The 26,983-nt window shown below is 47.1% G+C and overlaps 1 protein-coding gene across 9 annotated transcripts in view; it reads left to right on the plus strand.

Moving 5' to 3' along the window:
• Positions 1 to 1,912: 1,912 nt before the first annotated feature.
• The window catches only part of RAB11FIP3 (RAB11 family interacting protein 3), an 80,922-nt gene continuing 55,851 nt past the window's right edge, over positions 1,913 to 26,983 (plus strand). For 2 of the 9 annotated variants that reach the window (XM_082361540.1, XM_082361544.1), the window contains exon 1: positions 1,923 to 3,010. In XM_082361540.1, the coding sequence (XP_082217666.1) occupies positions 2,444 to 3,010 (567 nt within the window). In that variant the 5' untranslated portion in view covers positions 1,923 to 2,443. Of the gene's footprint in view, positions 3,011 to 26,983 lie in introns of all 9 variants that reach the window. The other 7 variants (XM_082361543.1, XM_082361536.1, XM_082361537.1 and 4 more) reach the window with 7 other exon arrangements.

Below are 26,983 nucleotides of genomic sequence, written 5' to 3' on the forward strand. Positions count from 1 at the left end.
TCAAGGAGACCCATTTGCTTGAGAGTTCCAAAAGGTAAGTGTTTAACCCAGGTACCTTTCAAAAAGAAAGACTCACAGAGGGAGGTTTTCACAGACATTCACTCAGACCCAAAAGCCAACAACTGTGAGCTGCACCCCATCCTCTCCCTTCCTCTTCTGTGTACCTGTTACATGGCTAAATTAAAATGTGCATGGCGTGGGCGTGGAGGAGCAGGTTAAAATGGCAGCAGGGGCTGCTTCCCTTGAGCTGGTTCATTTCATCTTGAATGTTAGAGATCAAAAATGTCTAAAGGGAGGACTTCCCTGGTGGAGCAGTGGTTGAGAGTTCACCTGCCAATGCAGGGGACACAGGTTTGCTCTCTGGTCCGGGAAGATCCCACGTGCCATGGAGCAGCTAAGCCCATGCACCACAACTACTGAGCCTCTGCTCTAGAGCCTGCGAGCCACAGCTACTGAAGCCCACATGCCTAGAGCCTGTGCTCCACAACGAGAAGCCACCGCAATGAGAAGCCCGTGCACCATAACGAAGAGTAGCCTCCGCTTGCCACAACTAGAGAAAGCCCGTGCGCAGCAACGAAGACCCAACGCAGCCAACAATAAATAAATAAATAAATAAATAAATAAATAAATAAATTAAAAAAATGTCTATAGGGGATGCTCGAGGTCCAAACGCCAAGTCCAAGTGCCCAGGAACTTGTTACCTTTAATGTTTCAGGAACAGAGTCTCTTGAAGTGGTCTAAGCAGGAAGGTGCATGCTTTCCATGCTGGGGTTCTGTTTGGGTGCATCAGCCAGCCAAGGAATGCAGATTTTTCATGAATTGGCACAGCAGCAGTAGGAGTGCTGCTTCCTCAGGGCGCAGCCCTCGCCTCATTTGGTTTTACCTCCCCCACATTAATACCCTTATTTAGAAAGGTTGACACATCACTATAACTACCTCTGAAAACTGTATCTGGCCAAAGGCACCAGTCCAATTTCAGATTCTTGCCAAACTGGAGATAATTTATTTTCGTTGAATGCAGTATCTTCCTCATGAAAGCATACAGCTCTTATAAGAAATTGAGAATATAGTTTTTGGGTTGCGGGGTGGTATTCCCTTGCCCTTCTTTTCCCCAATGCCAACCTCACAAAATCTGGTGCCACGTGCCCTGTGATTTTGTCATGGGAGATGAATCAGTTAATTAACACACTGCTCCTCACGGTACACTTGGAAACAGGTTCAGTTTCCTTTGGTTCTTGCCAGAGATGCTTATGAACATACCTAGTGCTGGTGCTTTCCCCGATACATCTCATTACAGGCTCTAAATGGAGCCTGTAATGTTAAGTGCACCTCGCCTGAGGCCTGGCAGCTCACCGGCTCCTATCCAGCATGTCTCCGCTTTCATGCCTGCTTCAAGGTTCCCATGTTGCTGCCTGGCGCCCTGTGTCCCCACTGACGATAGTGACATCTAGAGAAACAGATGTCAGTTGTCAAAGACAGCCGCAGTGCTTGGGAGGCTTGACTGTACACTGGTGATGAACACTGGATATCCTACGGGGAAAAAAGCCCTTGTCATAGATTTAAAAAAAGGTCTCAGTGTTTGGCCACGCGTTCCTTCGGTCATAAGTTTCATTTTCAGGGCCCTTCCAGACTCAGGCGGTGGCTGCTCTTGCTGCCGCAGGTCAACGCCTGGACTTCTCCGCGCGGCGGGCGTCTGCGGAGGGCGCCACTTGCACTTCCCCCGCCCCATTAGGATCGTGTTTGCTGCTTATCAATTTGTGGGAGCGCTTTACACTTGCAGGACTCAGTCCATCCGTCCCGTGCGTGGGTCGATGACGTCACGCCCGGGCCCACAGCCTCCGAGCACACCCGCCTCTTGCTCCCAAACGCCGGTACACGACGAGGGACCGAAGACCCCAAACCGCGCAGCCGCGCCGGCGCCTGCCTTTAAAGCAAGGCGGCGAGGGGCGGGGCCAGCGTGCGGCGCGACGTGCTGACGTCAGGCCGAACGGAGGGCGGGGCGAGGGCGGTGGCGTGCGCTCCGGTACCGCGGGTGCCTTCTTGTCGTCCGCCTAGGCTGCATCCCCCTCAGCGTCTACCTCCGCGTCGTCGTCCTCATCAGGGTCTTCCTCCTCCTCCTCAGGGTCCCCTCCTCGGCGTCCCCCTCCTCGTCGTCCTCTCCCCTCCCTCCCCCTCGACTTCCCTCGGCCGCCCGCCGCCGCCATGGGCCCGCGCCCGCCGCGCCGCCGGGCCGAGGACAGCTGAGGCGCGGCGCGAAGATGGGCGAGGGCGGAGCAGGGCCCGAGCGCCAGCCCGAGCAGTCCGGGCGCCCCGCGCGCGCCCGCCCGCGCCGCCGCGGGGATGCCCGCGCCCGCCGCCGCGCCTTGAGCGCCTTTGTCTGCCGCCCGCGCCGCCCGCCGCACCACTGGCCTCGCGGGCCCGCGCCGCGGCTGGGGGCGCGCCCATGAAGATGGACTCGGGCTGGCCGGCCTCCCCAGCGGGCGGCCCGGGCCCCGACCCAGAGCCCGGTGGGCCCGGAGCGCCCGCCGCCCCTGCCCCGCGCCCTGGGCTCGGCCCGCAGGACCTCGCGGCCGGCGCGGATGCTGGGCGAGCTCCGGGGCGGGAGCGGCGGCCGCAGCGCTCGAGCCGGGACCCCGACCCCGACCCGCCGCTGCCGGAACTCGGTCCGCTCTTTTCCTGGACGACGGAGCCGGAGGGTGACGGCCCCCCGCACAGCGCGTCTGTCCGCGCGCAGGACTTCAGCCGCAGCCATCACCTGAGGGGCGAGGTCGACTTCTTTCCTTCCTTCGCGTCCCCCGCGGTGGGCGAGCCGGCCCTGGAGCTGGGTCCCGGGGACCCGGACCGGCCCTCGGACTTTAGCCATACCCGCCCCCTAACGAGCGAGCCCGCGGGGTGTCCGGAGGACGGCCCCCGCCTCCGAGCCGTATTCGATGCCCTGGACGGGGATGGGGACGGCTTCGTCCGCATCGAAGACTTCGTCCAGTTCGCCACCGTCTACGGGGCAGAACAGGTAACTCGCAGCGTGGCAGCCGGGCCCCGCGCGGTGGTCGCGGAGTGCAGGTCCCGCGTTCTCTTTTGATTCATTTCTGCTCTCACCTCTGGTTGAATTTCGCTGAAGCACCTCTTCCCCCTTTAAAGAGGTTCTATTCCCGGGAGTCAGTTTCTTTCCCTGCCATCCCAAGCCACACAAGCTGATCTTTCCTAACTTGAGAGGAGCTCCTGGCGTGGGGACATGCCCCTAGGCTGCCGGATAAAAGTACCCCCTGGATGGAGAAGTGCCAGCGGTTCCCCCAACTGAGGGCCCAGGTCTGGTTTGGCTGAAGTAATTCACTTCTTCGGTCTGCAAAGGCCAGGCTGCACTTGGACGCTTAAGATCATGTTAATCTATTTTGAGCGTAGTTACTTTACTGTGTATGTTTGGCTGTTTTAGGTAGATTCGTTGTTGGGGAGACAGTGAACGTGAAAAACGGTCATTTCCATACCTTCTCTGCGGAAGGGAAAGGGATGAACCCCAGCGGGAGGGGAATGAGCCTAAGAGCACAGTGGTGAAGACAAACTCGAGCAGAACTCCATCAGGGCCATCTCCACTCTTGTAGGACAGGTGAGGTGCTGGACAGGTGACGGGAATGCACAGGGCAGTGTGGCAGGAGTCCTGTGCAGCTCCCAGGGCTGCGGCTGCTCTGGGAGAAGATGGGCCTCAAGATCCAGGCCTTCCCCCATCTCAGCACTTATGAAAGTTTATGTGGAGACAGCAGCAAGGCTGTGTATGTTCTGCTGTTAACCCAAATAGACATCAAATAGGTTACTGGTGTTCATTTTTAAATATTTTACTTAGTAGTGGGAAATCACAAAAGGTTGATCTGCTAGTTTCTGTATTTTATTGACTTTTCATACATGTGGGTATTTGTTAAGTGGGTGTTCAGGTACATATGCATGTTTAAGCCAAGAGGTAAAATTGACATCCTGCTATTTAGGGTGTCTGCCATAACCTTAAGAACCTTTATAAAGGATCTGTGTGCCCCCTGAGTATTCACAGTGTCCATTGAGCTGTCATGTAAAGAACTGGGTCGTCCTGAGTCAGGGCTGCTTGTTGAGTTTTCAGCGTGGGCATGTCCCTCTGGGCATCCTGAATGTTGGCGTCTAGGTCAGTGTGAGCTCCTGTTTAGCTCTGGGTTGAAGACATTGCTCAGGACAGGTCTTCCATCTCTTAGTGTAATGGGCAGAGAGAGAGATATGTGACTGACAGTTTCCTGTATGGTTAGTATGGATTGTGATTGCTGGTCTAAGTTGTTTTTTTTTTTTTAATAAATTTTAAAATATTTTATTTATTTTTGGCTGCGTTGGGGCTTTGGTGCTGCACGCGGGCTTTCTCTAGTTGTGGTGAGCGGGGGCTACTCTTCGTTGCAGTGTGCATGCTCATTGCAGTGGCTTCTCTTGTTGGGGAGCATGGGCTCTAGGCACGTGGGCTTCAGTAGTTGCAGCACGTGGGCTCAGCAGTTGTGGCTCGTGGGCTCTAGAGCACAGGCTCAGTAGTTGTGGCGCACAGGGTTAGTTGCTCCACAGTGTGTGGGTTATTCCCGGACCAGGGATTGAACCTGTGTCCCCTGAATTGGCAGGTGGATTCTTAACCACTGCGCCACCAGGGAAGTCCTGGTCTAAGTTTTTTTGATGCTTTTCCTTCTTGCCCCTCGGCTGGAGAGCACCTTGGGTATCCTTGGTTGTTTCTCATTAGTGTGATGTGTCTTCTCTGCAAACATTCCCTTCCTCATTACACCAATCAAGAATGTTAGGAAAGTGGCACATTTGTTCTTCTTTTTTATTTATTTGTTTATTTATTTATGGCTCTGTTGGGTCTTCGTTTCTGTGCGAGGGCTTTCTCTAGTTGCGGCAAGTGGGGGCCACTCTTCATCGCGGTGCGCGAGCCTCTCATTATCGCGGCCTCTCTTGTTGCGGAGCACAGACTCCAGATGCGCAGGCTCAGTAATTGTGGCTCACGGGCCCAGTTGCTCCGCGGCATGTGGGATCTTCCCAGACCAGGGCTCGAACCCGTGTCCCCTGTGTTGGCAGGCAGATTCTCAACCACTGCGCCACCAAGGAAGCCCTATTTGTTTTTCTTTACCATAATCTGACTCTTAATAGAGTGCCTTATAGCTTATATGAGGCTCATTTATGTTTTCACTGGATTATCAACCTTTCTCTGAGGTGATAGGAGGCAGAAGGGATTCATCCCACTTTACAGATAAGAAACTGGAGGCCCAGAAAGGTTAAGTTACTTTCCAAGGCCTCACAGATTGTCAATGCAATAACAGGGACTACACCTAGATCTTCTGGGCTCATAATGTTTAGGTGGCTCTCAACTTCCTAGGTTTGGTGCTCCTAAATAATCCCACAAAGTTTCATCTTATTGACTTTCATAAAACCATTTTCATTTGAGAACCACCTTTTGTTGTATCATTCTTACTGATCACAGTGGGAAAAAATTTGGGTTGTTATTTGGGGCTGAGCTTTTTCTAAATACAAAGTAGAAATGAGTCAACATTCTTTGCTCTGGTAGCCCCTGGTGGAATTTTAAGTTTGGGGGTAAGGCCAGGATGACTCAGGATTTGGTGGGGATAGGCAAGTGAGGGAGATCTCCTGTGGCATTGCCCCTTCCGTCTGCTCTCCCAGACTTCTCAGGAAGAAGCAGTGTTGGATGTGATCTAAGTACTGGACTTGGACAGGCTTCCTGGGATGGTGGAGGAGAGCTCTTGTTTTGGAGCAGATAATTAACAGTGTAGCAAAAGGTTAATTTTTGTGTCTGTGTAAGCTTTGCTAGCCTTTATTATGACTCAGTCTTGGTTTTCCAAGTCCAATGTCAGAATACATTATAGAGGAGCAAAGAGAAGAAGTATTCCTTGATAGTGAAATAATTTAGAGAATAGTGAAGAATTCTACCTCATGATAAATATTTTTAATTTTTTAAAATGAAAAGTATTGAACATACATAAGAGTAGAGAGCATAGCCTAGTGAAACACTCTACCTGCCCCCAAGCCATTGCACAGTTTCCGAAGTCTTGGTTCATTGTGAACTCCCTACTCCCCACCCCCAGATTACTTTTGAAGCACATACCTGACATATCATTTTACCCATAAATATTTCAGTATATATCTCTAAAAGATAAGAATTCTTTTTTAAACATTTATGATTTTTTTTTAACTGTAGGAACAGTTTGGATAAGCTGGATAACAGCAATAAAGACCGTAAGTTGCTGTACTTTTCCACCTTGAGATTTCAAAATACTGAGTTCATGAGTCTCTTAGGCCGGTCACATTACTGTCCTTGATGATTGCAACTCAATTATCTTGATTATTGTCAAATTTTCAAAGGTAGCACTTTCAGTATCTTTTATGTAATCTGTTTATGAAGAAAGTGTTTTAAATTATTTAAGTGGATTATCTGAATTTTTAATAGAAGCAGTTCCCATTCATAATACAGGCGGCTTTTGTGTCCCTCTTTCTTTAGCAATGTCATGGTGTGTTTGGCTCTCATTACCTCATCTGGTGATAGATCAGGTGTGGTGTAATAGAACACAGTGTTGGCAGGAATTGAAAGGGGAAAGAAGACTACAGCAGAGCTTTCTGGTTGTATTTTCTTGACCAGGAATTTATAGTCACATGTGCCCAGGCACTAGTTCTGAAGTTGCAATAGGTTATCTTTAAGGCCTTGACTATCTATGAAGATTCCTCATTGACGTGACTCCTTCGTACTGAGAGGACTGATGCTTTTGTAGTCATCACCAACTTATCATAAAGCAGAAATTGTAAAATAAACTGTGAGAGTATTGTGAGAAAGGATTCATTTCTTTTGGTGTTATTTTTCAAAGGAATTAATTATAATTGTAAAGATTATTTTCACAGTATAACACTCACTTAAGCATTTACATTTTAACAGTCACGGGTCCTTTCCAGAGAGCCCTGCACGTTGGAGCTGTGAATGCCCTTCAGTAACCTTGTGGGCCCTGTCCGTCTTCCTCAGCACTTGCAAAAGGAGGCTGCTGGAGGAGGTGTCAATGCTTTTCATTCCTTTCCATTCCTCTGCTGGTGGGCAGTTGGAACTCCCTGGGGACGTTTGGCCGCACCTTTTAGTTGCTTCAGTTTCCTTTCCAGTTTCTGTCCTAGTCTTGGGTTTGCATGTGTGTGTGAGAGAGAATGAGTGTGCGTGCGGGAGCAGGTGCACGTGAGAGCTGGTGGTGTGTGTGTGTCTGGGTCTGTGTGTCGGAGGAATTGCTAAAAGGCAGATGACGTTCCTTTCTGTGCTTGGATCCCAGGCAATTTTGTTAGTGTCTTAAAAAATGCCTTTTTCATAGTATAAAAGTAACACATGCTTATTATTTTTAAAAACTGGAAAATACAGAGTGTTATAAAATATAAAACAAAAAATGACCAATAATCCCACTGTCACAAGAAAAGCACCATTAGCATTTTTGTGCATTTCCTTCCAGACTTTTTTGTATACACACACACATAACTGTATAGAAGTACACAATTGAGGTCATATTGGGTAGAAGCTGAATTATTTTTATAGATGTTTATTGTTTATTTTCTATTATTATTTTTAAATGTTTATTTATTTATTTATTTATTTGGCTGTTCCGGGTCTTAGTTGTGGCATGGGGGACCTTCATTTCGGCATGTGGGATCTTTTAGTTGCAGTGTGCAGAATCTTCAGTTGCAGCATGCGACCTGTTAGTTGCGGCATGTGGGATCTAGTTCCCTGCCCAGGGATCGAACCCGGGCCCCCTGCACTGGGAGCACGGAGTCTTAGCCACTGGACCACCAGGGAAGTCCCAGATGTTCATTGTTTAAAAAAATAAAAGTAAGTAACACCAGTAAGCAAAATATAAAAATAAGAATCACCTATAATCCACCATCCAGAGATAACTATTTAAGTATTTAATGTGTAAATTAAAATATATGTAATAATGCTTCATTGTCCAAAAGTGGTATAATTCCATGTCTGTTGTTTTGAACCTGCTTTTTGACCTGTTTTTTAAAATTGAAGATCTCAGATGTATACATTTGTCCCTCTGTATGGAGGGTAGGATTGGTTTCAGGACTTACCCCCCTTGGATACCAAAATCCATGGATGCTCTAGTTGCTTATACATAATGGTGTGATATTTGCATATAACCTATACACATCCTCCCATATACTTTATTATTTTTTGTTCTATAGTATTTTTTATTGAAACATTGTTGATTTACAATGTTCTGTTGATTTTTTTGGTTTTGTTTTGTTTTATAATTTTTTCCTCCTATATGCTTTAAATCATCTTGTTTTTTTTTTTTTTTTAAATTATTATTTATTTATTTATTTTTTGGGGCTGTGTTGGGTCTTCGTTTCTGTGCGAGGGCTTCCTCTAGTTGCGACAAGTGGGGGCCACTCTTCATCGCGGTGCGTGGACCTCTCACTATCGTGGCCTCTCTTGTTGCGGAGCACAGGCTCCAGACGCGCAGGCTCAGTAGTTGTGGCTCACGGGCTTAGTTGCTCCGCGGCATGTGGGATCTTCCCAGACCAGGGCTTGAACCCGTGTCCCCTGCATTAGCAGGAAGATTCTCAACCACTGCACCACCAGGGAAGCCCCTCATCTCTGCTTTACTTATAGTATTTAATACAATGTAAATGCTACATAAACAGTTATAAATACAGTGTGAATGCTATGTAAATAGTTGACAGCAGGTGACAAGTTCAAGTTTTGCTTTTTGGAACTTTCTGGAATTTCTTTCCCCCAATTTTTTTTTTTTTTGGCCACTCTGCACAGCATGTGGGATCTTAGTTCCCCGACCAGGTATTGAACCCATACCCCCAGCAGTGGAAGTGCAGGGTCTTAACTTAACTTCCCTGGACCACCAGGGAAGTCCCCCCAGCCCCAACCCCCAAAATGTTTTTGATCCTTGGTTGAATCCGTGGATGTGGAACCCACAGATACGGAGGGCCAGCTGTACTTTAATGGAAGCCTAAGGCTTACTTGTCCTCAGGGAGATTCAGAGTCATGTGGGATTATTCCAGTGTAGGATCTAACATTTAGGAAGAATTAAATTCCATGTGGAGTACACGGATCACATTGTAAAGGGCACCAAGTTAGGGGTTGCTTCCTTTTCAAACACTTATTTCTTTAAATTCTGGGCACAGGGTCTAAACATTAATTATAATCGAAATATCAGACAAAAGGGTTAGGCACCCACTGAAGACTGTTTAGGTGGCCATTGAAAGTACTTTCATGATAATTGCAAAGTCTCCAGAGTAGCCTAGATTATCACTTCTGATATAAGTGAATAGTCGTATATAAATTCATTGTATGTATACCACAATTTTAACTGGGTAAAAGTTATCCATGTGAAAATAAAAGTCTTAAAGGAAGTATTAAAAATTATTTTTCAGGGCTTCCCTGGTGGCGCAGTGGTTACAAATCTGCCTGCCAGTGCGGGGGACACGGGTTCAAGCCCTGGTCCGGGAAGATCCCACATGCTGCGGAGCAACTAGGCCCGTGCGCCACAACTACTGAGCCTGTGCTTTAGGGCCCGTGAGCCACAACTACTGAGCCCGTGTGCTACAACTACTGAAGCCCATGTGCTGCAACTACTGAAGCTTGTGTGCCTAGAGCCCGTGCTCCGCAACAAGGGAGCCCACTGCAATGAGAAGCCCGTGCACCACAAGGAAGAGTAGCCCCCACTTGCCGCAACTAGGGAAAGCCAGCGCGCAGCAACGAAGACCCAGTGCAGCCAAAAATAAATAAATAAAAATAAATAAATGTATTTTAAAAAAATATTTTTCGTTGTGTGGGTGCATGTGGTGGAAATGGGGTGGTTTTATTTGAAGTATTGGCCAAATTCTCTATTATGTTACTCATTTTATTTATTTTGAAAAGTAGTGCCTGTACATATACCATAAATTTCAAACAGTATAAAAAGGAATCTAGTAAAAAATTTCATTGTCATTTTTAGAAATAAAAAATGTAAATAAACCCGAAAGACAAAATATTTACATGTTTTACTTTGACTCTGTTAAGGTATTAGATCAATATACAAAATACATCTAAAGAAACTCAGATTTTCTAGTAAACTTATGCATAGAACGTTGAATTAGCATGTTCAGATGCTTATTGAAGATGGAATTTTAATTTTAATTTTAAAAATTTATTTTATTTATTTTAAAAATGTATTTATTTTTGGCTAAGTTGGGTCTTCGTTGCTGCGCGTGGGCTTTCTCTAGTAGTGGTGAGCGGGGGCCACTCCCCGTTGTGGCGCGCAGGCCTCTCATTGCGGTGGCTTCTCTTGATGCGGAGCACGGGCTCTAGGTGCGCGGGCCTCAGTAGCTGTGGCTCATGGGCTCGAGAGCGCAGACTCAGTAGTTGTGGCACGCAGACTCAGTAGTTGTGGCTCACGGACCCAGTTGCTCCACGGCACATAGGATCTTCGCAGACCAGGGCTCGAACCCGTGTCTTCTGCATTGGCAGGCAGATTCTGAACCACTGCACCACCAAGGAAGCCCTTTAATTTTTATTGATATTTGGAGAAATACGTATGAAAATGCCTGTAATTCTTGAAGGTTGGCATTGAGCTTTCATCAGCATCTAACATAAGTAAGTAAGAACTTCCTGGTGAAAAGAATTGCACTGATTGCATTGGAAGTTTCAAAAGCTTTTGAGATTAGTCGATTAGTGTAAATGGATTCAGTATCATGGTTAGGGAGAAAAAGAAATTTTTTCAGTAGGTACATTTTGTTTCTTCTGTCTAAATATTTAATACTTGTTTTTGGCAAGTTGGTATTACTCTGGTTACAATCTTGTGGTGGTGTGTTTTTCGTAAGTTTCAAAACCAGGGCTAATGTTGAGCCAGTGTCCTGTCTGTGCTGATGGATCAGCTGTCCTGGCTCCTTGTCTGTAAACCTCTTGCTGGGCAAGCTGAACCTTGGGCTGAGAGCAGCAAGCCTGGAATGGGTGCTGCCCCCTTTCAGCAGGGACCTATTGTGGGCAAGGTGTCCTGGATGGCTGCTCTAAATATGAGACAAACCAGAGGGCCAATAACATTTTAGTATTATTAGCTGTAAGTTACAGGAAGCACTGTCACGATGCATATTAAGTTCTTTTGCATACAGTGTCTGTATGTCTATTACTTGGGATTTCTAAAATCCCAGGTATTTTTAGCTATTTTCTTGAAGTCCCAGCTATTTTTTAAAGACCCATGTCTTCAGAAGGATTTAAGGGTATATAACTCCTGTAATTCTAGTTTGTTAAATGACCTACTTTGCTTTTTCTTTTGTTGGATAATTTTTAAAAGCATTTACAAAAGTTTTAGAGCCTTCTGTGCCCACAGGTAAATAGTCCTGCTGTAGTCAGAAGTAAGCTTGCCTGTTCATATCCCTGTTCTGAACTAGGGCTCCATGGTGTTGGGACCTCACCCAACCTCACCTCATCCATGGTGTGGATGTCAGAGGCTTTCATGATCCATTGTTCTTTTTTATTTCACATACTTTATTCTGATTTTTCTTTAAGCGAGTTTAACCAGCTTAAAGCCTAAAACTCCGGTTGTGAATGATGTGGTGGCACCTGTTGGCTGAGTGTGTTGGCAGGTGGTTTATGTGTTTGGACCAGAGGCATTGTTCAGGACTGTAAAGGCCTTTATTGCCATAAATCACTGGGTCAGTAAACAGAACAGTGGCTTAGCATTTTACTGTCACTAGCAATCCAGGGATGTTTTATAAACCTTTTTGTTTAGATTAAGCTTCTTGCCAGTGAACTGATTAATCATATATATTTTAATTTTTTAATTTTGAATTTTTGAATTAAAATTTTTTATTGAAGTATAGTTGATTAACAATGTGTTAATTTCTTCTGTACAGCAAAGTGACTGAGTTTTGTGTATATATTTACATTCTTTTTCATATTCTTTTCAATTATGGTTTGTCACAGGATATTGAATATAGTTCCCTGTGCCACGCAGTAGGACCTTGTTGTTTATATATTTGTCAAGTTAATTAGTAATTTTGGGCTTCCCTGGTGGCGCAGTGGATAGGAGTCCACCTGCCAATGCAGGGGACATGGGTTCGATCCCTGGTCCGGGAAGATCCCACATGCCGCAGAGCAGCTAGGCCCGTGCACCACAACTACTGAGCCTGCACTCTAGAGCCCGAATGCCACAACTACCGAAGCCCGTGTGCTTAAAGCCTGTGCTCTGCAACAAGAGAAGCCCCCACTCCCCGCAACTAGAGAAAGCCTGTGTGCAGCGACGAAGACCCAACGCAGCCAAAAAAAATTTTTTTTTAAATGGTAATTTTTATTTTACTCATAGATTGCTTGAGCCACAATAAAAGTAAATAAAAATTTACACTGATTAGAGAGATTAGCATTTCCTTTGAAAGCCTACTAAAGTACCTTTAAAAACTTCAACCAGTGAGAATATTTTTCTCACTTGACGAACAGATGAGGATGGTTCGAAGGTGTGAGTTGCGGGAGAGATCTGAGCAGAGGATGGCTGGCCTCCTGGCTCTGCCAGAGTTGATGGCTGGCTCTGTGTCAGGTCCATCCTGGACTTCCTGACCACGCCCGCACAGGAACACAGGTCTTCATCTGGGAGAAGCGGGAAGCACAGCCAGCCCAGGACACCTCTTTGGCCCCAGTGTTCTGGAGTAGGAGCTCTCAATAAAATTTTTTAAAAACATGTGAATCACAGATAAAAGGCTGATATAAAAACTCTTAAAAGTCAAAAGGAAAAGAGACCAAAGGTGATAGAAAAATGAACAAAAGATACGAAGACATTCCACAGAAGAAGGTACACAAATGGCCCTTAAATATATGAAAAGATGCTCAGCTTCACTTATGATAAAAGAAATGCGAATTAAAATCGCTGGGATAGCATTTCTCACTCTTGGCATATATGTAAAAGCTTGAACACATTCTTTTGGTGAGGCTTTGGGAAACAGGCACGCTCTCGTATTGCTGTGGGAGTGCAGGGTGGTACAGTCCTCTTGGAGGGGAGCTTGGCAGTATCTGTGTGTGCATTTGCCCTCAACTTCACAGTCCCACTTCCAGTCATTTACCCTGAAGATGTACCTCCCCAGGTGCAAAACACCGGATGCACGGGGTTATTCACTGCAGCATTATTTGTGATATAAAAATGGAAACAACCTAGATGTCCACCCAGGATGAGTGAACCAAGGTACATCAACTTAACTGAGAACTGTGCAGCTGCAAAAATAAAAGAGGAAGATTCCTATGAACTGGTAGAGAGTTATTTCTAAGATGTATTAAGTGAAAGAAGAAAGTATTGATACAAATTAATATGCATACTATGCAGTAGGAAAGAATGGGTGCTTATAGGAGGCCTGCTAGAGTAAACAACGGATATAGAAAGTAGAATGGTGGGTGCCTGGGGAGGGGGATTAGTGTTTGATAGGTAGAGTTTCAGTTGAGGAAGATGAAAAAGTGCCAGAGATGGGTAATCGTGATGGTTGTACAACAGTGTGAATGTACTTAATGCCACAGAGCTGTATACTTAAAAATGGTTAATTTATCCCAGTTTAAAAAAGAAAAAGAAAAAAAAAAAGATCTGAGGTCCAGAACACTGAGTGATGGACTTCAGTCTTCAGTTCAGAGGAGGAGGAACTGACGGGAAGAAGAAGGACCCTCCTGACCCCCAGAGCAGGCTCTTCTCACCTACCCTCTCAGCCTCTAATCTGATCCTCAACCCATCCGAGGTTTCCATAGTCAGAGGCTCCAGGACAGGGCCTGACTGAAAAGAAAAAAAGGGAGAAAGAATGTGAAATAAGAAAGAAGAGGAAGTAAGAATATGTGTATATTGTAAATCAAGTATACTTCAATAGAAAAAATTTTTGACTATATATATTGCTTCTCTTAGCAAAAAGAAACATAGGAAGGATAGACTAGAAACTAATTAAAATAACTTATCCAAGTAGGTGGGGGCAAGGGGTAAGGGATCTGGATGAGAGTGAAACTTATCCGAGCATGCCTTTTTCTTGAGGAACTTATAGTAGGTACAGCAGCACCATAAAGCCTTTTTAAAATTTTATTTATTTATTTATTTATGGCTGTGTTGGGTCTTCGTTTCTGCGTGAGGGCTTTCTCTAGTTGTGGCAAGCGGGGGCCACTCTTCATCGCGGTGCGCGGGCCTCTCACTATCGCAGCCTCTCGTTGCGGAGCACAGGCTCCAGACGCGCAGGCTCAGTAACTGTGGCTCACGGGCCCAGTTGCTCCGCGGCATGTGGGATCCTCCCAGACCAGGGCTCGAACCTGTGTCCCCTGCATTGGCAGGCAGACTCTCAACCACTGCGCCACCAGGGAAACCCCCCCGAGTATGCCTTTTTATATAATTCTGACTTTTTAAACCATGCAGATATTCTGCATATTCAAAAAGTAAAACAACAATGATAGAAAAAAAGACTAATATTGAATTCAAATAGAAACAGGTGAACCTAGAAGTATATTGAATTAATAACATAACCATGTAAGAAAGAGTAATTCCAATCACACACACAGTACTCTGTATTCCTTTAGTGGGATATATTCAGAAGAAAAAAAAGAACTACAGAGAAATATACTACAGAGTAGGTTTGTTGTTGATAGATCAGAGTAGTAGTTCTGAAGTGACTTTGGCTGTATTTTAGGATAAAATGAGCACATGTACTGGTGTTGGGAACCAGGGTTCTCTGGGAGGAAAGAGATGAAATGTGAAGAAGAGGTGAGGAAGGACCCTGCTGTCTGGTGATTTAAATCGGAGGTATGAGTATGAATACATGATTAACAAACATTCCTAACCCTGTTTTCTGAGAGGGTCTAGGGGCAATGATACCCCAGTAGCACTGAGTACACCTAGTCCCCAGATCTTGGTTGCCAAATACCATTTTCCACTAAAGGGATCAGGGATCCTTGGAGAAATGACGTATTCCAGGTTCTGGGCAGGGAAAATTCAATGTGAGCCTGGATTATCTTGTATCAGAAAGCAAGGAAGTGTTCAAAAATTGATGGGGACATGTCAAAAAAAAAAAGAGCAGCTTGAATGGGTTCCTAATGGGCAAATCTGGGGCATTTTGAGCACAAAAAAGAATAACGATCATGGATACGTTGAATTAAAAAAGTCCATGGCACAGAGAGTAAAAATCACTCATAGTGATACTCCAAAGGGGGTGCATGGGGCTTCTTATAGACAAATGCCAGTTAAGGTAGAAAGTGGGAAAGATTTATACAATCAGTATTTTGCAACCACCAAGGTAATAATTGATTCAGGCAAGGATCATCAGTGGTTGTCAAAAAACGTGGTTTAAACATTTTGTTGGCGGCAGGGACGGCAGGATACTCACACAGTCTAAAGTGTCTTTCCAGTGATGATTGATTACAAAGGGAAAAGATCTCTTTACGTTGGAGAAGTCTGGTGGCTTCCGCCTTGAGCACGTGATCAAACTCAGACTCCCCAGTAGTGGACAGACTATGCCCCTCCATGGGATGCAGTGGGAGGGACAACATTCTTGCCAAAAATGTTTGACCTGAGTCAAGTAATGAGAAAAAAATCAGATACATGCTGTAGGGCATCTACAGGACAGCTGCTTGGACTCCTCAAATATGAGTGTTGTGGGACTTCCCTGGTGGTCCAGTGGATAAGACCCTGCACTCCCAATGCAGGGGGCCCAGGTTCGATCCCTGGTCGGGGAACTAGATCCCACATACATGCCACACTAAGAAGTCCGCATGCCGCAACTAAAGATCCTGAGTGCTGCAACTAAGACCTGGTGCAGGGCTTCCCTGGTGGCACAGTGGTTAAGAATCCACCTGCCAGGGCAGGGGACACGGGTTCAATCCCTGGTCCGGGAATATCCCGCATGCCGCGGAGCAACTAAGCCCATATGCCACATCTACTGAGTCTGTGCTCTAGAGCCAGTGAGCCACAACTACTGAAGCCCATGTGCCTAGAGGCCGTGCTCCGCAACAAGAGAAGCCACCACAATGAGAAGCCCGCACACAGCACAAAGACCAGTGCAGCCAAAAATAAATAAATAAATAAATAAATAAATAAATAACGACCTGATGCAGCCTAAATAAATAAATAATACATATTAAAAAACCCCTCATATAATAAAATATCAGTGTCGTAAAAAGGGTCGGACACGTAGATTGAAGAAGACTAAAGAATCATGACCACTAAGGCCTGGCCCTTGACTGGATGCTGGATTAAAAGAAAACAAAACAAAACTACAAAGGCTATTATTGGGATGGTTGGGAAATTTTGAGTATAGATGGAACACTTGATAATAACTGTTAAATTCCTTGTGGGTCATAATACTGTTGTCATTATGTAGGGGGGTCTTGTTCCTAGGAAATACATGCTGGAAGGGTTAGAGAGGTATCAGGACATCTGTGGTTTACTTTCAACATTCCCACAGAAAAAGCACGTGTGTGGAAAGAGACTTATAGCAAATGTGGAAAGACGTTAGTCATTGCTGACTCTAGGGGAGGGATGTAGGTGTTTCTTGTGTTCCTCGAACTTTTTCAGTGAGCTTGACGTATTTAAAAATAAAAAGGAAAAATACAATATGGGAAGTTCATTGATGTAATCTACACTACATCTTGTACGGAATGTTAGGTTGTGTGGCTTTTATCAATCTTAAAAACAGCCAACAAAAAGAAACAAAAACTCCTTTATTCCCAAACAAGTGAAAGGAATGTTACACCTATGCACCCAGGTTTTCCTTCTTATTGACTCAGTGCCCCGTCTAGCATTGTTGGTTCATCAAGTACACAGGGTATGCCATGACCCCTCTCTTTGACACAGGGGTTGAAATGGGAAATTAAAACTCCTCTTAAACTAGGAATAGCTATGTGATAAAACCATATTCTTATTTATCAGGAGATTCTGCTTCCCCAAGGGGCGTGAATATCTTGTTCAGCCCACAGGCTCACTGAGAAGGGAATTTAGAGAGAGCCCCTTTCCTCTCTCTGGTGACAGTACTCAAATGGGATAAACCCATACTTGAACAAATGTATGAAAGGACCTTAGAAATGCTTAGGGACCTAAAAATAACTTATTGTTTCAGGGCAACTTCATGTATTTTATGCTTTGTGTTTTGTCATGAAAATGGCTGGGTGCTGCTGTGGAGCGTGTACATACACATACCTTGAGTGTGTATGGCGGGTGTTGCACATTGCGGTCCTGAGGTTCGTTCACTGTGGGTTTTAGGTATCAACAGAGTGCAGCAAAATGGACTTGTGTGGGGTTGGTTTAAGCCACAAAGATCCTGTTGTCACTGCTGGTGATGTAGAAAGCCTTTAAAGATGGTAGAGTATATATTGTGACCTTTGGGTGATGGGCAGGAGACTCCTTGTGTATGTAGGTTGTCAATGCCTTAGACCACTGATTCATCAACTTTTTGTCTCAGACCCCTGTACATTGTTCAGTGTCGTTGAATACCAAAGAGACTTTGTTTATTTGGGTTATTTCTGTTGGTCTCTGCTGTATTAGAAATTAAAACTAAAAACATTTAAAGTATCTTTTTTTTTTTTTTTTTTTGCTGTGTGGTGCAGCATGTGGGATCTTACTTCCCAGATCAGGGATCGAACCTGTGCCCCCTGCTTTGGGAGCGTGGAGTCTTAACCAGTGGACCACCAGGGAAGTCCCTAAAGTATCTTTTTATTAATTCATTAAAAAATAATCTATCACATGTTAACATTAATGGCATTTTTTTGAAAAATAACTGCTTTCTAAAATAGAGGAGTGGCGTTATTTTACATTTTGGCAAGTGTCTTAAATGTCTGGCTTGATTGACGAGAGCTGGTTTCTTTAATATCTGCTTCTGCAAGCGATCTGTTGTGTCATGTAGCCTCTGGAAAACTCCACGGTACATTCGGGAGAAAGTGTGATGAACGAAGGCAAAGGACGTCTTAGGATGTTATGGAACTAGCGTTGATCTTGCAGACCCTCCTTCCTCAGACACTAGGGTCCCCTGGGGTCCCTGGACCACTGGTTGGTTGAGAACAGCTGTCTTACACTCCTGAAGTGGCTGAGTTGTGGCTTGATCTCACATGTTTACATGCATCCGAATCACCTGTAGATCCCGTAAACACTGGCTGCTGGTCCGCCCCAGAGTGTCTAATTGATTTGGTCTGAGTGGGGCCTGTTTCCTTGGCACAGTTCCTGGCGATGTTGCTGCCCCTGGTCCTGAGGTCATGTTTGGAGAGCCACTGTCCCAGAGAGTTTTGAAAATGTTTGCATCTCTTTAAAGTCCACGCTCCCCAGTCATATTTTAACATCCCTCTTTTCCTCACTGCTGTATTTATCTGGACATTAATTTCACCAGTGTTTACTTGGGGCCCACTCTGCCGGCCCCTCAGGAGGCCTCTGGGCTGCCCTCTGCCCTCTCTGCTTTGTCTGGTAGAAAAGCACAGACAAGAAGCCAGGACCCCGGCGGAGAAGTCTATCCACCTTGGCCCGTTCTTCCTGACGTGTCCCTGCTACTCTCTCACTTCAGCTTGCTACGTGTGTTTGGTAATTACTTTATATTCTTTCTTTCTTTTTTAAAAATTATTTATTTATTTATTTATTTATTTATGGCTGTGTTGGGTCTTCGTTGCTGCATGCAGGCTTTCTCTAATTGCGGCAAGCGGGGGCTACTCTTCGTTGTGGTGCGCGGGCTTCTTATGGCTTCTCATTGCGGAGCACGAGCTCTAGGTGCGTGGGCTTCAGTAGTTGTGGCAGGCAGGCTCGGTAGTTGTGGCTCATGGGCTCTAGAACGCGGGCTCTAGAACGCAGGCTCTGTATTTGTGGCGCACGGGCTTAGTTGCTCTGCGGCATGTGGGATCTTCCTGGACCAGGGCTCGAACCCGTGTCCCCTGCATTGGCAGGCGGATTCTCAACCACTGTGCCACCAGGGAAGTCCTATTTTATTTTTTTCTTAATTTATTTACTTGGCTGTGGGCTCCTTAGTTGCTGCAGGCGGGCTCCTTAGTTGCGGTATGCGAACTCTTAGTTGTGGCATGCATGTGGGATCTAGTTCCCCGACCAGGGATCGAACCCAGCCCCTGTGCATTGGGAGCATGGAGTTTTATACACTGCGCCACCAGGGAAGTCCCTACTTATTTTAATTTTACGTTTCCGTTTGATTTTTTGTCACGTGTATAGTTTAAAAAGTCAAATAGTGTACCACACGTCATATGACGAAAGTAGCTGCACTCTCCTGACTGCCACCTCCCGCTCCCAGGCTCCTGGCTGTTTCCTCTGTTGGTGTTTTCCTCCAATTTTAGGTACTTTCTATTGACTTTTTCCTGTGGAAGGTACACCCACGTATTTCCCTTCCGTCTCCTCCATTCTTTCAACACGGTTAATCCCAGTCTTGGCTAAGTAGGCATTCTGAGTTTGTCTTATTTTGACCACAGATATTTTTGATGGCTGACCCGTTTAGTGTGCTGTGATTACACTTCCTTTCTAATACAGCCTTTTGCTTTTCCTGGAGTTAGTGATCACATTATGTTTCCCTTTGCTCAGTTTTCTGCATACCTGTCAGTAGTTCTTTCTAGCCTGTCTGCTGGGGTCTGACTGTTCTGCTTGTACCCTGGGGCTCCAGCGGGGCTCACCTCCCACCTCTAGGAGTACCTGTGGTTGCATCTCCTAAGTCGGCCTCCCTGCCGGGGCTTCCCTGTTAGACCCTCTACCAGGCTTTCCTTTTCAGGTATGACGCCTAGTGCTGGGTCGTCCGGCATCCCCTCTGTGCGCTTACATCTCTCTGTTCTCTGCTCTAAGCAACTTCCTGCTTGTCTGTTCCTGTGCATCTTCTGGAACCTTGGGGCCTTGCCTCTGGAGTTGTGTTTTCCTGGACTTCGAGAGGGAGTGGAGAGAAGCTCCCGTGTTCTGCATTTAACTCCGTTTTGGCCCTTCTCTCTCCTCAGCGTCCCAGACATGCATTTGTCAGGACAGGCTTAGGCATCTGCCTGCAGGCTTTTCTCTCTGTTCCACCGTCATCCTGTGACCCAGGCAGAGCAGGACTTGTCAGTGTCCCCTGGCTGGGGGGACAGGACCAGATGCAGGCTCTGCTACCCCTTTCCATTGTCCCCCAAATGTTATCTGCAGGAAATCTGGGTCAACAGATGATTTGATTTAGCCTTTCTCGTCTGTATTTCACATGTGTGTGAAAGTTTTCATATTTTGACAAAATCCACAAACATGAACTTAGGTTGTTTAACCTTAGAATATTCCATTACGTTGCTGTGCTGTGATTGGTCAGCATTTATTTTTTCCAGTGTTTCTTTACTAGGAGTAATGCTGCTGTACCCCCAGCTACATGGGTCACTTTTCATGTACCTAAGTCCTAAGCAAGAGCTAATTTTTGTGATGGGGAAATGGAGGTTATTGCCTTGTGCTTGGAGTCGTAGATATACGGAAGAGTTTTACTCAGGCTTTTTTGGCATTTCAGAGCTTTTCTGTGGGAGCCGAAGTAGGTACTAAAGAGAGGAGACAGAAAGCCCTTGGCTGTGCTTCTGGAAATACCTCAGCTGCTCAGCGAGGGCTTCCTGTTACTGGCTCTGAAATGCAGTCCCTGGAGAACCTGCAGGCAGTGCTCCCTGCCCACAGGTCCTTCTCTTCCCGGTTTGCAGGAGCTCAGCCCTGGACGGTGCTGGGAGTGTGACCCCAGGGCGCCGGCACTGAGGGAACTGAGCCCAGGGCACTAGGAGTCCTTTGTGCTGTAGCACGTGGCCTCTGGATGTAGTGTTCTTTCATGTTTGGGGCCCCTATTTTTCCATCTGTAAGGTGGATGTTATATGTGTTCAAGGGCACAAAACTGTCAGAGGGACCTGGGTGTGGCTTCAGGCTCGGGCACCTGCCATTCATTCACTCAGCACCTGTGTGCAGTGGCGTCTGTGAGCACCTTCCCCATCCAGGCGGTGCCGTGACGTGGGGACATGGTGGTGAGGAGGGCTGGCCGCTTCCTGCCCTCCTCAGGACGTGGGACAGGTCGTCCCCAGGAGCTGCAAGCTGATACAAGTGCCGCGCAGGAGAAGCAGAGTGTTTGAGGTTGTGTAACAGGGAATCCAGCCTAGTTGGGAATGTTTCCCTCAGGGAAGTCGGTTTATTCTTGTTTATTCTTCTTCTTTTTTTTTTTTGAGGTAACTCTTGAGCCTACATACTGAGGCTGAGTGGAATTAGTGAAGCAAAGGGTCGAGAGGAAGAGCACTCCAGGTGGAGGCACAGCCTGTGGAGAGGCCTGAGTGGGAGGAAAGAGGGCGCTTGAGGGGGATGAGGAGCCGCGGGGGCAGAGGAGGCGCTGGGCCAGGCCTAGCAGGGGATTTGGTCTTTAGTCCTAGGGCGGGTTGAAGGCGCCGAGGAGTTTAAGTAGAGAAGGGTCGGAAATGAGACTGACTCTTCCAGAAGATGGTTTGTTTGGAGAGGACAGGGGTGGATGGGGAGACCCGACAGGAGGCCGGTGAAGGGTTCAGCCAAGGCTGGTGACCGCTTGGACTAGGTGGTGCTCAAGGGGATGGAGCGGGGGGAGGCTAGAAGGGACCCCGGGGGGCAGTAATGGTCCCATCCTGTGGCCGAATAGGTGTGGGCGGGATGGAGGGCGTAGGCCTGGGTCTGGGGGGCATTTCCATGGATGTCCAGTGCTCTCTGGCCTGGAGCTCAGAGACCAGTCTGGGCTGGACGTAGAATCTGAGAGGTCAGTATGTAGAAGGACTCAGCAGCACATAACACAGCCAGGCTCCAAGAATGAAGAAAGTGCGTCCTCTCAACACCGGACAAGCCTCCGGCGGGTGACCCTTGACAGCGTCCTGAGATCCTGTCCGTCTGGGCTGCAGCAGCCGGGTCCCTGTGTTTCTGTCTAAGGAACTCTCCCCCAGTCTTCCCAAGGCCCACTGGACCCCCTCCCCTTTGTTGGCCAGTTTGCTTGTAGGCACTCCCCAGGCTGGTCCCTGCAAGTAGGGTCCCTGGACTGGCAGCAGGGCCCAGAGGCTTGTTAGGGACACAGCATTCACTCTGCAGGGTGAGGCGTGTGAGAACCACTGGGTGACCAGTCAGGACCACTCTGCTGGCCTGGCTCCAGGCAGCCTTGCTTGCTGGGCCTCCCCTGCACTAACAGGCCATTCCTTGCCTCTAGCATTCTCTGTTCCCCTTTCCCCACTTTGCTTTTCCCCTTAGCACTTGAACCATCTAGCAAAGTCCATGTTTTACTTATGCTGCTATTTGTCATCTCTGTCTCCATTCCCACCTGCCCACCATGAACGTGCCTGGTGGGCCTCCCAGATATTTGCAGACACACATGGATGAAGGAAGGAAGACCTGGACAGGATGGGGGTCTGTCAGCAAGGACAAGGGGGAGTGGTGTGGGCGACCAGCTGTGGCCGATGGTGTCCAGCTGGAGTCACCAGTGAAGCCTCTGGAAAACACGAATGTTGAGGCCCCTGGGGCATGGAGATCGCAGAGGGGGCTGAGGAAGGGGGTGTGAGGGCCAAAGGCTGGTGGCCCTGGCAAGATACTCACCTGCTCCAGGCCTCTGTCCAAGTGAGGGTCCTGGCAGTGCCTGGTTCACAGGTGCTTGTGAGCAGTGAATAAGGCAGGTGTGGTGCTGACACGGGTTGGGGGGTACTCTGAGTGACTGAGGGCTCACTGTGTGCAGAGCCGTGTTCTCTAGATTTTAATTCCCTTTGGGACGCCCTAGAGGAACTTTAAAAAGCTGCATGTATATTTATGGCCTGTGGCTCAAGGGCCCTGGGGCGGTGTGTGGTTACCTGAAAGGTGTGCAGGAAGCTAGTGCTGGCCTTTTAGGGGGAGTTGCCAAAAGAAATTAGGAACACATTTCCTGCCTTCTAGGAATTAATGGTTTGGGGGCTGTTTGAAATTGGGTAGGAAGAGTAAATACTTTTCTTTTAAAGGGAGGCTCTGTTTCTTGTCTGTGGTTTCTGTGTGTTTGTTTTTGCCGTGTCTTGATTACTTGGGACCCTTCAACAGATCAGAACCTATTTTTTCCTTTGGTTGATTTTTAATTAATTTCTATTTTGTGAAAAACATTTATTCTGCCTCCTAAGAATCTCCTGTTTCCAATTCTGTATGTATGAGTAGCATATTCAGTGTTAACCTTTTCATTTCCTAAGTATAGTCATGCTCCAAAACCATGTTCCATTTACCTGGTTATGTGTTAAGTGTTATTATGTTGTATTATTAATGTTACATGTGGTGAGCTTGTAAATAGTTTCAAAAATTGGGAACTGCTTAAAATGTTTCTGGACCTTACTTTGCTGTGTTTCTTTTCTTTGTATTGAAAACTTACTAAGTGGCTCAAAAGACTTGGGATACCATGTTGGGGATGAAACTGGTTTCTGTGGAAGCCAGAAGTGCAGGGAGAGGTGGACCAGGCGGCTCCTTTCTTCCCCTCCTTCCCCTCTCCCCTGAGGACAGGTGATGGTGGGCACTCCGTGGCCTGGCTGGCACTCTAACTTCCTGAAGGACGCCCTCTTGCTGGAAGAGAGCCCCTTGCTTTGCCCCAGCGTCCTGCCTCTGGTTTCTCAGAAAGTCGGAGATGCATCTTCCTCACAAAGCTGCTCAAGAGACACAGTGAGACCCTTCTATCCCTTAAGGAAAGACAGACTCACTTCTGAAGATGCTGTGTGCTGAGTCTGGGCGGCACAGCTGGGGAGGCGAGCTCTGTCCATGCCTGCCCACCTTCTTCCTCATCCAGCCTCTTGAGACCTGAGAAGATCAGCTTGGGTCCGTGTTCCTTCAGCCTTTGATGCTCCTGATGACTGAAGTCATATTTGTCCATTACTGAAAAAACAAATGTTCCAGAAGTGTACATCCTAGGACATGAAATCTCCCCCAGTTTCTGTTGACAGTGGAGCGTGTTCTGTCTCCACATCCACCCCCTCCCCGAGAAAATGCTGCTTATTTATTTAAAGACCCACAGATAGACAAGTCACAAAAATTAAATATGGATTTGAAATTTCCTGTAATGGTAATAAAATAATCCCTTATGTCTGATACTCTGTAATTTCCACTACAAAGAGATTTTGTACACAAACCCTCCTGCGAGCTGGGACGTGCCCAGTTGGTGGCGCCGTGCATGGGCTGGAGTACTTCGCCCTGCCCTGCTCTCTCCTGTCCTGAGCCATACACACTCGTGGCCCCGGGCCCTCTTCCTGTGATGTAATAACACAGTCTGCCCTTTGATTGTGTGTTTAAGGAAGGAGGAATCCAGGTTCAGATTCACAACCTATGAAATAGGAGGGTCCCTACATGGCACTGTTTTTTGGAGGTGGGGTTAATATTCCCGCTTGTGGGTGTCTCGGGGAGTCTGGGGATGGTGGTTGGAGTTACTTTTTTTTTTTTAAATAAATAAATAAATTTATTTATTTATTTATTTATTTTTGGCTGCGTTGGGTCTTCGTTGCTGTGCGCGGGCTTTCTCTAGTTGCGGCGAGCGGGGGCTACTCTTCATTGCGGTGCGCCGGCTTCTCATTGCGGTGGTTTCTCTTGTTGCGGAGCATGGGCTCTAGGCGCACGGGCTTCAGTAGCTGTGGCTCAAAGGCTCTAGAGCGCAGGCTCAGTAGTTGTGGCGCACGGGCATAGTTGCTCCGTGGCATGTGGGATCTTCCTGGACCAGGGCTTGAACCCGTGTCTCCTGCATTGGCAGGCGGATTCTTAACCATTTTGCCACCAGGGAATCCCCTGGAGTTACATATTAACAAACAGGTTGTTTGGCTCCTTCAGCCCCGTCCTGTCTGGTCCCGTGAAGTCCTCCTGGGGCCAGGCCTCTGCTCCTCCTTCTGCTCAGAGAGTCTCAAGCTGCAGTGGCATCGGATGGCCTGGATGGCTTGTTAGAACACAGTGCCAGGTCTCACCAGCAGGTCCCCTTTTCAGCAGGTCCTGGGTGGGACCTGAGAGTCTGCATCCCTAACGAGTGCCCAGGAGGTGCTGCTGCATCACTGGGAGACTTCTGCCCCAGAGCCGTGCATCTGGACCCTGGCTGCACACAGTGACCCGAGGGCCCCGCTGTGCCGTGGGCACTTTCCGTCCCACTCTCTGGGGTGGGACCAGGAACAGAGGTGGAGAGCTTGGCTGCGAGGGAAAACCCTTGTCCTGCCCAAGCAGATGTGTCGAGGGTGAGACCAGGAGCTTGTTGCGGAGCCGCTCTGAGAAGACACAGTTGCTGAGAGAGGCTGCATCTGAACCTGGAGCTGTCAGACCCAAAGTCCCATTACTTTCCACTTTGGGGCGCTGCCTCCTGGGGAGAAAGTCCCAGCACTGTGGTGACGGGTGACTGGGGCCTCGCTAGCTGAGTGTATTAGTGGGGCCTTTGAGGCCTTTTTAAGTCACCAGTAAACAAGTATGTTTTTTGGTCAGGCTTGAAAGTCAGTGTTTGGGCCTGGGCACAGGCTTCCTTTGTGGCGGTCACCCTGGAGGTTCCCTCCTGGCTCCTGCCCCTCTGCCTCGCCCAGGCCCAGTCAGTGTGAGGGGTACTTGTGGAGAGAATGGGGGGGCGGGGGCGCACATACTTTGAATTAAAGCACTTTTTCCTTTCCTTCTGGAGCCTTGGGTACTTCTCGTGAAGGCTGCTGCTGTTTGCAGAGAAGCAGAGGCTGGGCAGCGCTGTGTGCAGGAGCTGGCTCTCCTACTCAGCTGTCCACGGTCCAGGTGGTGGTGCTTTCCTGGGAGCAGCACTCCAAGGGAGTCGGGAGGAGATAAATTGTTTTCTGTGCTGTCGAAGCAGCCCTGTTTGCTGAGCTGTGGGAAAGCACAGAGCTGTGCTTCCCGTGTGTGCGTGGGGTTCACGGGCAGCGCCTGTGAGTGACCCTCTGGGCAGGAGCTCTGGCTCCGCTGGCTGCTTATCAAGTGGCTCTTTGACCACAGAGGGGACCTCAGGACAGTCTCCCTTGTCGGGTGTGGTTCTCCCAAGAGTCAGGAGAGACGCTGCGGGGGCAGGTGGCTCCCTCTCCTCCCCTCCTCCACCCGCCCTTCTTCTTTTTCCACTTGTTTACGGTTGTGTTTCATTCCAGCTTTGGGTGGGTTGGTTTACTCTACTAAAATCCAGGAAAAACAAGGCTGACTTTTTTGCTGTGGGAAACAGAAAGCCCTTTTATGAGAAAGTCCATCCTTATCAGCGTGATACACTCTGGCTGGTGAGGAGAGAAAAGCCACAAAGTCACCAGACATTTTCCTCTTGGTGATTTTATTTTTAAAAACTGCCTTCAAGGAGCCTGCCTTATGATGCCTTTTGCGAGAAGTACTGGTTAAGTGAGGCTTAATCCGCATTTGGAGGAACATTTGGCTTTCTCTTTTACACTAAGAACTTTCTCGTAGGAGGAATCTTAGCATTTGTAACATGTGAATCAAGAACCTGTTCTCAGGTTGGTATTGCCTTTAAAGCAATAACAAGATAATGTACATTTACATAAAAACATGCAAATAAAGGAGAAAACGAAAATCTCATCTGGCATTGTGAATCATTTCAACCTTCTAGGCTTTAAGTCATTATTTATATAAGAGAGATAAATAAAACCAGAGTCACAATTAACTTACAGTTTTAATTTACTTTAAATCAGTATATTGTCATCATCTCTCAATGTTGGCAGATTTACTCCTACAACATGATTTTAATGCCTACTTTTCCATCATATGAATGAATGTGCTAGAATTTATTCAGTTAATCCTCTGTCTTTGGTATTTTAGGTTTTCATTTTTCTGCTGTTATAAGCTTTCTCCTAGCTGAATCTTCCTGCACAATCTTTATTATGTCTTTAGGTTAAAGTCTTAAGAATGGAATTGCTGGGGAAACATGTATAAATCTTAAATGATTTTTTAAATGTTTTTAACACCAAATTGTCCTCTAGAAAAGTATTGCCAATCTGATACAGGGACAATGGTATATCAGTGTAGTTTTAACTTGCATTTTTCTTATGAGTGTATTTGACCTGATGTTTCTCTAAAAGTGTTAGTGAACAGTATTTTTGTGTGTG

Source organism: Balaenoptera borealis, assembly GCF_965194805.1.
Source record: "Balaenoptera borealis genome assembly, chromosome: 16".
Taxonomy (NCBI): domain Eukaryota; kingdom Metazoa; phylum Chordata; class Mammalia; order Artiodactyla; family Balaenopteridae; genus Balaenoptera; species Balaenoptera borealis.